Here is a 16,433-nt window from a genome sequence, read left to right as displayed (position 1 = left end):
CCACCCTGATGGCCTGGAGTCTGTCCGCTCTCCCTGTGCACGAGGCCGGGCCCCTGGGCCGCTGCCAGCCTCTCACGGGAGACACTGGCACCCCCGCCCTGGTCCCCAGGTGGACGGCAGCCCGCTCCCCACCTCACACGCTGACCTCGCCCTCCGCACCCAGGGCCTCCATCTGGGTCCCCACGGGGCCAGCACCCAGGGCTTCCTGAAGGGGCCAAAAGTAGGTCAAGCTGCTGCACAGACTCAGGCAGACGCCTTGGTTTGGGAGCCCTACTGGGTGCTGCGGGTGGAAGGAAAGGCAGATCCTACTAGCCCAGGCTAGGCCGCAGCAGTGAGGTCCCCAGCAAGTCACAGCCCTGAGGGTGAGACGTGGCTCTGCCCAGGGTACCTGCCCCTGCCGTCCACGCCCTGTCGTCCCTCCAGGAACACTGGTGCCCGTCTACCCTCCCACACGTGCATCCATCCATCCATCTGTCCATCCCCTCTCCATCTGCCACCCACATTTACTTTTCCTCCCTCCCTCCCTTCCTTCCTACTTTTCTTTGTATCTGTATCTATATCTTTCTGTCTCTGTCCACCTTCATCTATCCATCCATCTCTTTTAGTTTGAAAATAACTCAGCAAACAAACTTCTCATTGGCTGTCAGATGACACTGTCCACTACACACTGGCCAGCACCAGCGTCTTTGGCCCTCGAGGTCTTTCCGCCTTTAATTCCTGTCTTGGAAGCCCCCTAGTGGTGATCCTGTGAACCGTACTCGCATCAAGTCCGTGCCCCCGTGGACCACGGCCCATGAGGCAGGATCCCACCTGCTCTGCTGCCATCTGAACACCGAGCGGGGACCCCAGAATCATGGGCGGTGCCAACACTGGGATCGGGGCGCCTGTGCTGACACAGGTGTGAGGCGAGAAGGACCTGCTTGCCCCATGGGAGGAGCAACAGGGAAAGTCACCAACCACCCGCTAGGAATTACGGCGACTCAGAGAAGAAAAATTGTCATGATAGGAAGATTCCGGGGACAGGAAGCATTAAAAAGGAAGGGGGAGCCCCCTTTCCCTCCCGCTAAGGACAGTCTCTCCCTGCCCCCTGAGCGTGGACCACCATCACTCCTCCCTCCCTGTCGTGGGCCTGCCTGTCCCTACACCCTGCAGCAGGTGGGGTCCCTGCCCCGGGAAAGCCCCTCCACCCAGGGAGCTCTGTCACTTGGAGAGTGGATGGCAGCTCCCTTCCGTTGCTGGACTCGCTTTCTCTGCAAAGGGAGGGGTACAGTGCCGTCTACACCTCAGAGTAAGGAGCAGACAACTCGGCAAAAGAGGAAAAGCAACAAAGCGACAGAAGACCCGAATGGCCCAACGCGCGGGGAGGGACCTGTGGCTCTGCCTTTCACCTGAACCCTTAGAGGCCATTGCAGGGTTACTGATTGGCCTGATTTCAATACTGTTGTGTCTCGAGGATCAGGGAGGCCAAGGAAGGGACTGGGGAGGGCAGTGAGTGGAGCAGTGAGAACACACACCGCATTGGTCAGTAAACTGTGCTGCGGAACAATCACGATAGCAACGTTAAAGATCACGGATCACGGATGACGGATCACGGACAACCAGGACAAAGCTAATAATTATAACGCTTGACATATCGTGAAAAGTCCCCAAACGTGACGAGATACGAAGTGAACAAATGCAGCTGGGAAAACAGCACCGACAGACGTGCTCAAGGCAGGGCGGCCACAAACCTTCAGTTTGTAAAAAATGCAGTATCTGCAAAACACAATAAAGTGAGGTCTGCCTGTATCACAATAAAAAATAAGAAAAACCCAACCCATTCTTTCAGAAGAAATCCCAATGGAAATAAAGAAACACGTAGAGGGACTTCCCTGGTGGTCCAGTGGTTAAGACTTCGCCTTCCAACACAGCGGGTGTGGGTTTGATCCCTGGTTGGGAGCTAGGATCCCACATGCCTCGCAGCGAAAAAACCAAAACATAAAACAGAAGCAATATTGTAACAAATTCAATAAAGACTTTAAAAATGGTCCACATCAAAAAGTCTTTTTTTAACAAAATAAAGAAACACCTAGAAGCGAATGATACCGCATATGCCGAGTGGCAAAACTCGTGTTCGGAGGGAAATTCTTAGCTTTAGGTGTTGACCCTAATATTAGGAAAGAAGAAAAGCTCAGACTGATGAGCTGTGTGTCCAACTCAAGTTAGGAAAACTCACTAAACTCGAAACAAGTAAAAGAAGAAAGAGACTGGAACATAAGAGCAGAATTGACGGAGAAGAAGAAACCAAGACAGGACAGGAGACCTCACACCATACAAGGTGGGCTCTTTGAAAAGCTGTTGGAAGAAACTTCCACGTATGGAGGTTTGGGGAAGTCGCTTTGGCTCGTATGTGATTTGGCTTGAACTTTGTGCTGGTCAGAGCAGCCCGTCTTTTTTTTGTTTTGTTTTGTTTTAAGATACATGTCCCTGTGCTCCAGGAGGGCAAAGGGAATAACCGTCATTTAATAATATTAATAACAATAATGACACTCATTATTGACATTCACTCAGCACTCACTACACGAAGGGCTGCTAAGGAGATCAGGGCTACAGGACATCAGAGAGGTGAGAAATCCCCACGGGATCCACCGGTTGGGAAGGCTTCTGGAAGGTGGTGGACTTGACTGGTGCAGAGAGGAGGCCCAGCAAGTCCTTCCGGGGGCAAATCATTGTGTGCTCGCTGCTGCTGTGTCAGCTGCACTCGCGTGCAGCCTGTCTTTCTAAAAGTTTTATTTTAGTGAAGTACAGTTGATTTATATTGTCGTGTTAATTTCTGCTGTACAGCAAAGAGACTCAGTTATACATATATATATTCTTTTTCGTATTCTTTTCATTATGGTTTATCACAGGATATTGAATATAGTTCCCTGTGCTATACAGTAGGACCTTGTCGTTTATCCATCCTGTATATAATAGTTTGCATCTGTTAATCCCAAACCCAATCCACCCCTCCCTTACCCGCCTCCCCTTTGGCAACCACAAGTCTGTTTTCTATGTCTGTGTGTCTGTTTCTGTTTTGTAAAGTTCATTTGTGTCATATTTTAGATTTCACATATAAGTGATATCATATAGTGTTTGTCTTTCTCTTTCTGATGTACTTCATTTAGCATGATAATCTCTAGGTCCATCCATGTTGCTGCAAAGGACGTTATTTTATTCTTTTTTTATGGCTGAGTAGTATTCCATTGTGTGTGTGTGTGTGTATCACATATATACATATATCACATATGCATATATATCTCATCTTCTCCATCCATTCATCTAGAGCAGCCTGTCTTAAGGCCTGCTGAACACACATTGTGCAACTGCTTTAACGTTAAAGAAAAGGATATATTTAAAAATCAAAATGGAGTAACTGTGGTTCAGGCATCCAGGATGGAGCCGGGTGGCTGCTGTGGATGTGGTTTTAGACACATTCCTGCATCCCTGAGAACTTGAATTCGGGACCCTATCAGACTCAATGACGCCACTGGCCGCTCTCAAAACAGTATTTGCCAGCAGCGGCCACCCACAGCCTTAGGTCTCAAGTCTCTCCTGGTAACTATGCTACCATTTCAGACCCCAGCCAATCGTGCTGAGCCAGCACCCTTACTTCTTGCAGCTCCAATCCTGATTCCTGACAAACAACTTCAGGAATTCTGTGGATTTGGCCTTTACAAGCCTTCCCCATTTTGTAGCCTGCGGAACATGGTTCAAGTGCCTCTTGAACCTGTGTCTCTCAGGCTGTAGTCCTCAGTTTGGCTCACATAACACTCCTTCCTTTCCTGTTATGAATTGTTATTGATTATTTCTGTTGACAAAACTAAGAAAATATATAACCCCACCCCCTCGGCAAGGCTGGCAAGAGAAAGTACAAATAAATTATCCAAGGAGCGGAACAGGGCACCTACGATGACGCAGTGATTCAGAAAGGACCTCACCTGCAACTTTAAAAACACAGGTAACAATGGGTAAATTTTTAGAAACATATGGTTTACCAAGAAGCTGACTCAATAAGAAATACAAAACAGATAAATCCTATAATTATTAAAAATAGAGCAGCAATTAAAAATCTTTGCTCCAAGGAAACAGATGGCTTCATAAGTAAGTTTGACCAGACTTTGAAGGAACAGACCATCCCATTCTTACATAAACTATTACACGGCAAAGGAAGCGGGGGCACTTACATACAGCCAGCATAGTCCTGAGGGCTCACACGAGTCAAAAACATCAACAGAGGGCTTCCCTGGTGGTGCAGTGGTTGGGAGTACGCCTGCCGATGAAGGGGACACGGGTTCGTGCCCCGGCCTGGGAAGATCCCATATGCTGCGTTGCGGCTGGGCCTGTAAGCCATGGCCGCTGAGCCTGCGTGTCCGGAGCCTGTGCTCCGCAACGGAAGAGGCCGCAACAGTGAGAGGCCCGCGAACCGCAAAACAAACAAACAAACAAAAAACATCAACAGAATGGAAAACTACCAGTCCACTCGAGAAAAATACACAGAGACCCAAAGCAGGCATTAGTCAATCAAATGCAACGGCGTAAAGAAAAAATAGGACACAGCCAGCTTAGGTTTCTCTAAGCAGGAAAGGTTGATTTAATGCTAGAAAATAAAAAAGGGAGATATTAACATCTTAATGATCATTTCAAAGTATGCAGAAGCATTTCCTGATAGAATTCCATCCCTCTGGCACACTGGGGACTTCAGGGGGCCGCTGCAAATGTCATCCAGGGTGGGGAGGTGGAAAGACTCTCTTAGAATCGTGGAGACATCACTGACCCCGTCACAGCAATGCTCCAGGCCCGCTCAGGACACTTGGAAGGGGAACCTGGCAGCAAGCCCTTGGACAGTGGTATCAACACTGCCTGCCACCTTCTGCTGGTGATTTGATCAGTTAAATAGAGAAACTAAAAGACTCTGTAAGTTAGCAGAAATAATAAAAGAATTTACCAAGATGGCTGATGTAAGATTAAGATGGTAAAGCAAACTGCATTTCTGTAGACTTGCCCCAAAAAGCAAAAAAATGTGATTAGAAAGATGACCACCATTTAGAATAGAGTCAGAAAATATCTCATTCCTGAGGATAAACTAGTAAAGGGCGTCCAAGTAAAACTTACAATAAAGGCTTTCAAACGTTACTGAGACGGTACATGAGAGCTAAATAAATGGAGAGGTATAACACGTATAACATACCATAGGCGCATGAATTCTCCCCAAACTCATCCACACATTCAGAGCCATTCTAGTCAAAACGCCAACAGAGCTTTTCCTGGAACTTGATACTAATTCTCAAATTGATGTGGAAGAATAAAGAGCTAAGCATAGTCAGAACGCTTCTGAAAAGAACAGGGACCGGGCACGTTCGCTGTGAGATGCTGGGCTCGTGGCGGAGCTGCGGTCAATAAATGCAGCTTCAGTGCAGCGGTGGGCAGACCGCCATGGACTAGGGCAGAGGCCCGGGAAGCAGACCCATTTTTGTCTGAAACTGGGGTGTATATGGCTTAGGTGACGTGCACCGGGGCCAACCAACTAACAACTGGGAGCAACGGTTATATCCACATAAAAACAATGAACCTGGGTCCCTGCCTCACATACACCGGTTACATCCACATAAAACAATGCACCTGGGTCCCTGCCTCACATACATTACAAATCCACCTCGGGACTGCCTGCAGGTCCAGTGGTTAAGACTCCACGCTCCCAATGCTGGGAGCACCGGTTATGTCCACATAAAAACAAGGAACCTGGGTCCCTGCCTCACATGCACTGGTTATATCCACATAAAACAAGGAACCTGGGTCCCTGCCTCACATACATTACAAATCCACCTCAGGACTGCCTGCAGGTCCAGTGGTTAAGACTCCACGCTCCCAATGCCGGGGGCCCGGGTTTGATTCGATCCCTGCTTAGGGAACTAGATCCCACATGCTGCAACTAAAGATCCTGCAACTAAAAGACCTGCTGCAGCCAAATAAATAAATAAATATTAAAAAGAAATCAGCCTCAGGCGGATTAAATATGAAGAACAAAACTTTAAAACTCTTGGTAGAAAATGTCAGTAAATACCCGTTGGATCTTGTGGCTGGCAAGGTTTCTTAAGGCACAAAAAAACACAGCGAAAGAAAACACCAATAATTGGACTATATTAGAAATGAGAAACATTTTTTTCCATCAGAGGAGGGCTTCAGGCAGCTTTTCTCAAAGCGGGGTTCCAGAGGCCAAACAATTTCCCAGCAACAGGCCGTGGAGGCTGCCAGGGCCGCGGGCCTGTGCTGTCACAGCAGACTGGACGCAGACGTGGCTGTGAGAACCCAGGCCTCTGCTGAGCCGGGCATTCAAGAGATTTACAAACACGTAAAGCGATGCCACTCTCCTCACTGTGTTTTTGGAGGGGATACTGTCATTTCTCACGGAAGTATTTTATATGTGCTACCATGCAATGGGTTTACGGTTGTCACTGAATTAATTAATAGGTAGACTTTTCATGCATTTCTCCGTTTTAGCCTGTAATACAGTGAGTACTGGCAGATATAACTCACACAAACAAAGCTCTTTGGGCACTCAGTGATTTTTAGGAGTGTAAAGGGTTCCAAGAACCAAAAAGTTTGAGAACCGCTGCCTTCAAGGAAGTGAGACACACGGTGGACATGGCATTTGCAGTCCTGACAAAACGGACGAAAATACAGGGAGAAAAGCTGAGCAACTGGATGGAAATGGGCTCTCCCACAGAGGGGGTCCCCACCCCACCACCTGACCGACAGGAACGCAACCCCTGGCAATCCCAGCGGAACCGATCCCGCAGGAGGGGGTGTGAGGGGTCTCTGGGCGGTGGTGGGAGCGCACCTCAGGCAGCCCCGCAGGAAAGAGTTGCCCTGCTCTGCAAGCGACCCCGCCAGCCCGCTGGGAGCTCTCACTGGACACACGGAGGCCACGGGGAGCAGCGCTGACCCCACCAGGCCTCCCCCCACGAAGGCCATGACACCCAGTGTGGAAGTGTCTAGGGAAATCACATAAAAGGAAGTTCCAGAAGCTAAGACACAGCAGGAGACTCTTTTTAGAAAGTGAAAGCAGCATGAGCGGGCCCCCTCCCTTCTCTAGGTCCCCTGCCCACCTCGCTGCACTGGTGGTGCCCAGGGGCCCCGGAGGCCTCGGTGACCTTGGCCTTGTCCTAGGCGTGGCTGCCTCTCACTCTCGTGGGTGATTCTCTGGGGCCGTGAGCTGCCCCTGCCAGCCCCTCAGAGGAGCTGTGACCCCCGTCAGTCACCACCGGTAATTTCAGGCACTTTTAGCATCTTAAATATAGTAAATTCGCACTCAGACAACATGCTACGCGCTGTAGTGAGAAGCGTGTGGCCGGACGCGGGCTATCGCTGCGGCCAAGTCGCTGGGGATCTGAGGGGACAGAGGTGGGCGCGCCGACCGCAGGCGCTCACTGCCGCCAGGTGACGGTAGGAGGGGGGCCGGGCACTGGCCCACCTGCTGCCACTTACCTCAAAGGTGTTCCCAGTCACATCGAACTCCGGGGGGACAAAGGCTCCCTCAGGGTCGTCTGGGAAGGGAAGATAAGGCGCCGGGTCACACGGCGACCTCCGTTCTCACTACTCCCCACCCGGGTCACTGGGGAAGACAGGCCTCCAGGCTCTCCCGGGATGGGGAGCTGCGAGAACCAGCGCATCCCGAGCCTCACAACGGTGGGGAGGGGCGGAGGTACCAGCAGGTTACCATGGAAACCCGGCTCCCGGACCATCGGCCCAGGGAGGGCCCGCGTCCGCTGGACTCTGCGCTCACGTTCCCCTGCGGGTGCCCGCCCAGGCCTCACCGCTGAGCTGCTCCATGAAGCACACATTCCCGCTGGTGTTGAAGGCCAGGGTGTCAGGCGTGATGCACAGGGTCTGGAAGATGGCCGAGTGCGCGACGCTCCTCATGGACAGGCTGCACTCCAGGCACACGGCCCAGGCCTCCCGCTCGCTGAGACCGCTGTCCCGCAGGGAGAGGATGTCGGCCAGGGACACGTTCTCCTGCAAGACAGGCCTGGGCTGAGCTGCGGGCGCCGGCAGAGGGGCCGCGGGCCTGCGGACAGGCCCCCGCAGCCCCCAACGTCCAGACAGCTCCCGGGAAGCAGACGCCACGCCGCAACGTTTCATTCTATGTCGGGAACGAGGTTTTCGGCAATGTCTTAAAAAACCCCACCAGACGACATGCCACGGTTCCCGGACGTCAGGAGCCGCAGAGCATGTGCTGTACCATCAGCTGGCGCTGGAGCAGGTGTTTGCAGTCTGCCCTTCGCCCGACAGTGCGGCCCCCCGCCGTTGGCCCGGCCCCACGGGCTCAGCACACAGACCTCGGTGGGCACGCAGGGAGCCTCACCTTTCCAGCTTGCGAGCAGGTGAGGGAAGACGGAGCTGTTGCCACGAAGGCACAGCCGTGCGCGGGGAGCCGCCAGCCCATGAACATGACGTGAGCCTACGACAGTCACGGGACACGCGAGAACATGCTCATGACACCGCGGCTGCAGAGCCGCCTGGACAACGGCCCTGGGCGGTGCACGTGGAGGACACAGTCGCCTGGCTCCTGCACAGCTAGACTCTGAGGCGCCCACACAGCGGGCTCCACCTCCTGGTCTGACTCAGCTGTGGTTGTGCCACCCACACTCACTCACACACACGTGTGTGCACAGAGCGTGCTAACACAATGTCAAGTGTGTGTGCACAGACGGACCCACGCCAGCATGCACACAGCTCTCACACATTTACTAACTTTGATGCACAGGCATGCAAAACCCACACATCCACACACGTGCCCACATGTATTCACGTGAGTCACATATGCACAAACATATTCATCAATGGGTGCACACAATACACAGGCTCACACATCAGACACCCTGTACCTCACAGCCCTTTTCTGGGCCATTGTTTGGCACCCTGGCTAGCTCCGGGTATTTGCATGTTCACGCACCACCAGCCTAAGGAGGGGAGGGGACTGAGGGAGCCAGGCTGGGAGCTGGGGCCTGGGGGAGCAGGCCGGAGGGTCAGGAAAGGTCCTGGACACCCGACTCGGAGGGCAGGGCGGAGACTCAGGGAGAGGTGTGGGTGGAGGGTCGGGGTGAGTTGGGGGTGGAGGTCGGGGTGAGATGGGGGTGGAGGTCGGGGTGAGAGGGAGGAGGGTCGGGGTGAGTTGGGGGTGGAGGTCGGGGTGAGATGGGGGTGGAGGTCGGGGTGAGAGGGAGGAGGGTCGGGGTGAGTTGGGGGTGGAGGTCGGGGTGAGTTGGGGGTGGAGGTCGGGGTGAGTTGGGTTGGAGGGTTGGGGTGAGTTGGGGGTGCTACAGAAGAGAGGTGCCCCTGCTTCCGCCCCCCTACCTAGCTCTCCCTCCAGCCTCCTTGCTCCATCCTTCCAGCACACAGGATGTTCTCACGTGTAGCCAAGCTGCCGGGTCCTAAAAGGAGCCTACCATCTCCTGCCCTTGAAATTCTCCCACCTGTACTGCACGGGGGCCTTGACCACAGCAAAGGAGATGAAGGGTTTAAACCCAGAAAGAAAGCAGCAGTGTGAGGAGCCGCCGTGTGTCTGGCCAAGCAGCGTGTGGTATGCGGGGCGGCGGGGGGGGGGCTACAGGAGGGGGATGCGGCAGGTCCTCCCGCGTGACTAGGCTCATCCCACGTCTGTTCCTTCTCAGTTCAGGGAGGGGCTCAATGACATCCTCCTGGGCCCTCCCAACTCTTTCTCTTGGGGGGTGGTGGTTAAGATGGATGAGGAAAAGGCAGCTCTGAGAGCAGAGAGCCCTTGCTGGGCTCCCGTGTTGTACTGACCGTGGGAGGAGGGTGGACGGGGCATAGCAGAAAGCAGAGCACACGATTAGACTGGGGCGGCTGAGAGGCTCGTGAACCAGAAATCTCAGCTTCCAAATCTCCCGGCTGGTTCCCCGGGTTTGCTCCACCTGGGGGCCTCTCTGCCCCACCCAGGACCCCCACGACTCAGGAGAGCCCGAGGCTCCCAGGGATGCCCGCGAGGCCTGGTTAGAGAGACACCTGGGCACCGTGTGCACACACGCACACACACGCACACGTACACACAGACGCCTGCACAGTGAACAGCCTGAGGACCCCGTGGCTTGGTTATTTAGGAGGGTGAGTGAGCCAGTCCCCCTACAGCGGCCTCGCTGACTCTCCACTGGCTGTTGGCACGCAGCTGGGCAGCCAGGAGCTGGGAGCCCAGGGCAGAACCATGGCACGGCTTCCTGCTCAGGCCCAGGCCTCTGCTGCCCCTGCCCAGCGGAAAGATGACCTGGTGAGGTGGAAGCTCCTCGGGGAAGCTGGAGACCTGCACCCATTCACGGGGAGCATCCGCTGGGGAAAGCACCTACTGGGGGGAGCTCCTGCTGGGGGGACTCTCTGCGTGACTCTATGGGGTAACTTCCATGGGTCCTGAGTCACTGCTTCCGTGTGGCTAACGCCTCCATTCACTGGTCTTAGCTCCTCTGAAACCCCACTGTTACAACGGGAAGGTGGGATTCAGCTGAAGCAAGTTCCAGGACAGCACCGAGGGACGCTGCAGGCTCCCAACAAACCCAGGGCAGGTCTTGCCACATGATGACGGATCCCGGACACTGTGCTCACGGTCACCTCCCTCTGGGACCCGCAGCCCGCCCCCCTGGTCCATCCTGCTCTGGCCCAGGCAGGAAGAATGACCCTTCCTTGCCTGAATCCACGGCCCAAGTAGGGCAGGCGGGGGTGCTGGGCCGCCTTGGCTAATGGGCCAAAGACAAGGAGATGGAGAGACCGGGAAGCAGGTGTTGGCCATTTAGGACCCCTCAGTCCACCACCCGCCCCAAAATTCCAGCCCTGATAGATGGGAGCCTGTGCTCTTCCCAGAGGGGCAGCTCATTACCCCATGGGCCCTCAGCCTCACGCCATGAGGCCCCGATCCACACTCAAGGGGACGGTGCCTGGAGGCTAGCAGGGGCTTCACGGGCCGAGACAGACTTTGTGTGTGTGTGTGTGGGGGGGGGGGGTGACGTGCTACACACAGAAAAGCCAGCAAGGCTCCTCCAGACGCCTGTGCTCCAGCCTCGCCTCTGGGCACCCACCAGGGGATGTGGCAGGCTTGGGGAGACTTCCCTCCTGCCACTGCCCATGTGGCCTGACCTGGTCATTGCCGGCCAGCTCCATCTCCTGGGTATAGAGCCAGCCTTCCGGGCAGACCCAGAAAGCCTACTGGAGCTCGCACCTCACCCCTCACTACTGCCCAGCAAGGCGCTGCCTGGGTGGGCTCTGGGGGGAGATCTGAGGGGGAGACCACCCAGGGCAGGAAAGAGGGCCCCCCTTGCAATTGTGTGGGCACAGACTCAACCCCCATCCTGGCTGGGAGGGGGGCTTGGGAGGCAAGAGGACGCGGCTTCCCAAGGCAGCCCGTCGCCAGTCTGGGTCCTACAGGGCAGTGCTGGTTTCCTGCCACGGGCTGCTGTCCAGTGACGGCAACACGCCAGCCGTGCGGGAGCTCCTGCCCCGCAGACACAGACTGCGAGCCAGGGCCATGTGGGGCCGCAGGACCCATGGGTCATTCTGCATTTCAAATGCTCCCCACCTGCTTTCAGATCCCCAGGCCCAGCCCAGCTCCCGGCCCACAGATGCTGGGGAGATGCCCCGCTGGACTCCTTACCCCTTGGGGGAGTCTGGGGCTTGGCAGATGCCCTGCTCCCCGAAGGACCCTGCAGGCCAGTGGCACTGCCTGCCTTCCGATGCCCTGGGGTCTGCCGGATCCACACCCCGGCCTTAGCTTGTACCGACGCAGTGGTGCTGCCTGCAGGTGGCCAGGGACCGGCGGGCAGTGACCTCCAGGACCTTGCTGGGCGGTGCCAGCCCCCTCAGCACGCCCCCCGGGTGGTCTCTGGCCCTGAGTTCTCGTGCTCATGCGTCGCCCATGGGTCATGTGTCTCTGGGGCAGGTGCCCAGACTGAAGTTGCTGGGACACAAGTGCAGGCATCCCCACCCACTATCGGATGCCAAACTGTTTTCCAAAGAGGCTGGTCCACTCCATCCCCCCTACACCCTGGCAGAGGGGCAGGGCCGCTGCCCGTTCCCCGCCAACTCGGGCCACCGTCCAGCATTCTGGTCCTCGCCAACCTGGCGCTTGTGGGAAGGTTTTCGCAGCGGGTGTATTTTGTGTTGCCTGATAATAATGAAGTCAAACATTTTCTCATGTGTCCACCAGCAATTTGGATTTTCTCTGGGGTCACAACAGGGCATGGACGTTCCAGGGGCTCCTGCGGGGTGGGGTCCACAGGGTTCTATTTCCTGAGCTCACCGTGGTCAGTTGATATAATTAGCTGTATAACCAGCAAATGCCTGTGTCTCATGTGGCTTGTACAGTCCTGGGTCTGGCACCCACCGTCCCTCCCTGGAAGCTGCCCGCTGTCCTTGGCCACGGTTCCCTCCGGGGGCTCCTCCGCATGGCCCTCCTTCCTCTCATGCAGGATGGCTTTTCGGATACAACCTGACTACACAACGCTGTACCAGGCGGTCACATGTCCCTGGCGGGGACTTAAAACCTTCAACACCAACCGCACCCAACGTGTGCAGGAATCAGGGACATTCCTCCTGTTTCATGAGAACACACCCAAAGGCAATGCCTCTCTTGCCAGGGAGGGTGCGAGGAGTTTGAGGAGCCCCGAGCTTCCCGGCTGGATGCTACTACAAAGGCGGCGTCCCACTTCACCTGGAGGTGACGGCCACAGGGTGATGGGGACCCCCGGCCCCATGCACTGTGCACGGCTGGGGGCCGCTCCAGCCCCGAGGGGCGCTGGGGACACTGTTACCAGGAGGAGGCCTCAGGGCACGGCCGCAGGACAGACGGTGGGCTCAGGATTGAGGCTTTGGGTCCAAATCCCGGCTCTGCCTGTCCTGTTTATTTGGCATCAGTCACCGGCTCGGTGTGCCAGGCACGGAGGAGGCCCTGGAAGTGGGGGGCAGCCAGTGCAGAGGCCCCACGTGGAGAAGCACATACTGTGCGTCTGCCCTGGAGAGTGATCTGGGGGGACGCGAGTCTCCCAACAGACACTTCGGAAATGCGTCCTCCCGGGGGGGAGCGTTTGAAGGCTGACGGCTGGGAGCACCCTTTCTTGCTCCATCAAAGCCACGGAGATATCCACACGGTTCTTTATTCCCTTGCCTTTCCTCTCCGCAGCCTTCTCTCACGCCGAATCCAGGCCACGGGGGTGGGGGTGGGGTGTTGAGGCAGCACACCCCCCCAACCCGGGGCACTGCCTCGGCAGCCTCAACAGACTCTGCCACCAGAAGGACTGCTTCTAGGGCATGAGCCCCTCTGTCCTCAGAACCAGCTCTGCTGGGGAAGTGGGCAGAGGCCAGCTGAGGGCGAGGGACCTGGAGACCGCAGCTTTAGCTGTTATGAACCCCCTCTAGCCCAGGAGGGGCTGGCCGGGTCTGTCTCGCTGGTGGGCCTGGCCAGATGGGCACGTGGAGGGTCTTGTCATTTAGAGGGCAACACTGCAACAGCGCCAGCAGACCCCACGGATGGGTGCCTGTACCTGCTAGGGGCTAGGAGGGCATCTGCACAGACCCCCAGCCTTGGGAGACTAGAGGGTCTTCTTGGGAGCAGCTGTGTCCTCTGGGGGCCACCTCTCGTGTGGCGGGGACTGGCTTGTTCAAGGGCCACGGAGTTTATTCATTTGACCCCAACCCACGGTCTGTGGGGCACTACGGGTAAGCCAGAGCTACAGGGGCAAACCCAGGCGGGTGCGGAGGCGTCTCTGACAGAGTCGTGGGCAGAGTGGCCCAGTTAATGGCCAGAAGCCCCATGTGACAGAGACCCTGGCCCCTCTGCACCCTGGCTGGGGGCTCAGGACTTGGGCTCCTGACTGAAGGCCACTTTTGTCCTCTATGAGCAGGAATCAGCCCTCAGTCATGGAGGCCTCCCCCGCCCCCAGCTCCTGAGCAGTCTGGCCTGACCGGGCTCTGCTGCTGGCGCCTTCCGCTGACCTCCTAGGGTCTCCGCCAGGAGGAATACAGTGCTCGGGCCCTGCCGCTAAGCGCCCCCCACGCTCATCCCCCCGACATCTGTAATCCGGAGCCCACCCCCGCAGGGCGCCAACTTCTTCAGTGACAGCCCACCCGCTGCTGTCCCAGGTAGCATCCCCCGGTCCTGTACCCTCTGGGGGAAAACGTTGAAGGCTGGTGCTGCTGGTGAGAAGGGCTTTGGTATCCCCCCGCTGCCAGGACCTGGCCCGGGGGCAGGGGGCCTGGGGAACTCTCCGCGAACCCCTCCGTGGGGAACGGTGGGGGTCCCAGCGCGGGTCGGGGGCTCACCTCGTCCTCCGGCAGAGTGGGGAGCGGCTCGAAGTCGTAGAAGTCTAAGTCTTTGCCGTCCTCCTGGTAAAAATCGGCCGCAGCAGGGTCCATGGCCTGCATCCTCCGTGCGCCGCCGGCGGCGCCGTACTCTCACTCACTGCCTGAGCCGCCGCGCGCACCCGCCGCCCGAGATCTACGCGAGGCCGGCGCCCCCCGCCTGGCCTCGCCCCCCAGCGGCCTTGGCGCCCCGGCCTCCGGCTCCGCGCACAGGCTCTGGCTCTGCGAGCCGGGAAGGCTACGCGCGCAGGGCCGCCATGGTAACGCCCCCCGCGCCGCCCGCCGCGGCCCACGCCGGCCCCGCCCCCGGTGCGCCCCGCCCGCGCGCTGCCGCAGTGTCACCAGAGCGGGGACGGGGGTGGGGGCACCTGGGCGCGGGACTGGGGGTCGGGGCGGTCGCAGGGCCGTGCTCACTTTGCCGGGCAATTGGGGGCGCCTGGGGCTTCCGAGGGCGTTCTGGGGACTTTGGCCCTCGGGGACGTTGGCCGCTGTCCTGGGGGATGCACTGCGGGGGGGGGTGGGGAGGGGTGGAGGCCTGTGCGCGGTAGGCACCGTTTGGGGGCGCGGCCAGCCTTGTGGCCGGTGTTCCTGAGCGGTGCGTCGCGGGCAGCCGCGGGCTCTGTGGGCGCACGGATGGAGGGCCGCGGCCCAGCCCGTGGAGAGTGCCGGGCGGCTGGGCCACCCTCCGCCCTGTCACCCTCGCTCCCTGCCCCCGCCGGTAGGGGCGGGGCTGCCGCAGTCCACGCGGGGAGGTGGGGAGGGGCGGCTGCAGAGGTGCCCAGGAGGGCCAGGCAGGGCTGGGGGGGCCGGGCAGGGGGGGCGGAATGGGGTAGAGTCCAGGGAGTAGACCCGTCTGAGCGGTTGGGGTCTGGCCTGCCCCTTTCTTGAGTTAGGGTCCCATGGATGGGGGACCAATAATTAGAGCTTCATCCAGACCTTGCCAGCCTGCCTCCTCGGTGTGGAAAGGGAACCAAAAGAACAGACAAGCTCTCCCTCAGTTTGGCAGTCCTGCTGGTTCGTGACTAACCCCTTCACCGGGTTTCCTCAGCACAGGGACGAGCCTTGCCCCAAGCCAGGGCCTGTGGCTGGGCAGAGAGCAGGACACCCCTACCCCAGCCTGGCAGAGATCCAGGGAGGGTGCCCCCTCACAGTGAAGCAAAGAGCCAGACAGCACAGCCTCCACGTCTTCTGCAGGAGGGTGACGGGTGGGCCCCCTCCCCTGGCGCAGAGCAGGGGGTCAGAGCTCCCACAAGACGGTGGGCACTGCGGCCAGGCTTACAGCAGCCACAGTGTAAATGCTCCTCGGCGAAGGAAGCTGACTCGCGGCAGGGCCTGCCAGGTCCGAGGATGCAGGGGACTAATTCTATCCCGGCTCAGGTCTCGTGGCCCCGGGGGCCCTGTGATGTGACCCCAGGTGGGCGAGGAGCACCCGGTCAGGGGAGAAACGTGGGCAGCGAGGCCTCAGTCTGGCGGCCGGGGTGCCGGCAGCCCCACTGTGTACAGCCCACCCAAGGCACCTGAGAGAAGTGGGTCTGGCTGTCTGGGAGCTGGGAGCAGTAGCCAGGGCGGGCTGGTGGGTAGGTGAGGACAGCAGCAGTTGGAGAAGATCCGTCTCAGGATGAGTGCCTGGGCTGTCGGTGGGCACCACCCGGTCTCAGAGGGAGGCAGGCCCTGCTCCAGAGCCCTGGGGCTCCAGCTGCATCCTGTACTCGGACCCTGCGTCCACGGAACCGAGCGCCCTGCCTGCAGGGTCCCTGTGCTGCAGGGGCGGGGGGCTGCCCCTTCCCTCTGTCCCAGGCTGGCGTCGAAGGCTGTTGAAGCCTGCGTGTGGCCTTGACACCCCTCACCCGCCATCCAGCCTAAACACCCTCCGGGGGTCTCAGCTGTTGTGGGCCCAAAGGGAAGATGCCAACTTTATCACCTGGTTCTCAGGTCTCCCTGCAACCGGGCCCGGGGTCTGGGCTGAGGACTGAATTGGGGGGTGGCATGCAAACCCCTTGACTGAAGGAGCAGTGTCATCGCCAATGGTTCCGGGCCTAATGGCATTGTCTACTTTG

The 16,433-nt window shown here is 57.9% G+C and overlaps 1 protein-coding gene across 3 annotated transcripts in view; it reads right to left on the bottom strand.

Moving 5' to 3' along the window:
* KNDC1 (kinase non-catalytic C-lobe domain containing 1) overlaps window positions 1–14,578 on the bottom strand; it is a 56,698-nt gene extending 42,120 nt beyond the window's left edge. For all 3 annotated transcript variants that reach the window (XR_003790567.1, XM_029201225.1, XM_029201226.1), the window contains exons 1-3: window positions 14,338–14,578; window positions 7,836–8,034; window positions 7,507–7,565 (exon numbers count right to left, since the gene is read on the bottom strand). Coding sequence is in view for 2 of the 3 variants with exons in the window: in XM_029201225.1 (XP_029057058.1) it covers window positions 7,507–7,565; window positions 7,836–8,034; window positions 14,338–14,439 (360 nt within the window). In the remaining variant the exon portion in view is untranslated. The remainder of the gene's footprint in view (window positions 1–7,506; window positions 7,566–7,835; window positions 8,035–14,337) is intronic.
* Window positions 14,579–16,433: the final 1,855 nt, after the last annotated feature.

This window comes from Monodon monoceros, unplaced genomic scaffold, assembly GCF_005190385.1.
Source record: "Monodon monoceros isolate NGI ecotype Baffin Bay Population unplaced genomic scaffold, NGI_Narwhal_1 Super_Scaffold_4, whole genome shotgun sequence".
Taxonomy (NCBI): domain Eukaryota; kingdom Metazoa; phylum Chordata; class Mammalia; order Artiodactyla; family Monodontidae; genus Monodon; species Monodon monoceros.
Note: the sequence above shows the minus strand (reverse complement) of the source record. Positions and strands in the feature narration are given on the sequence as shown.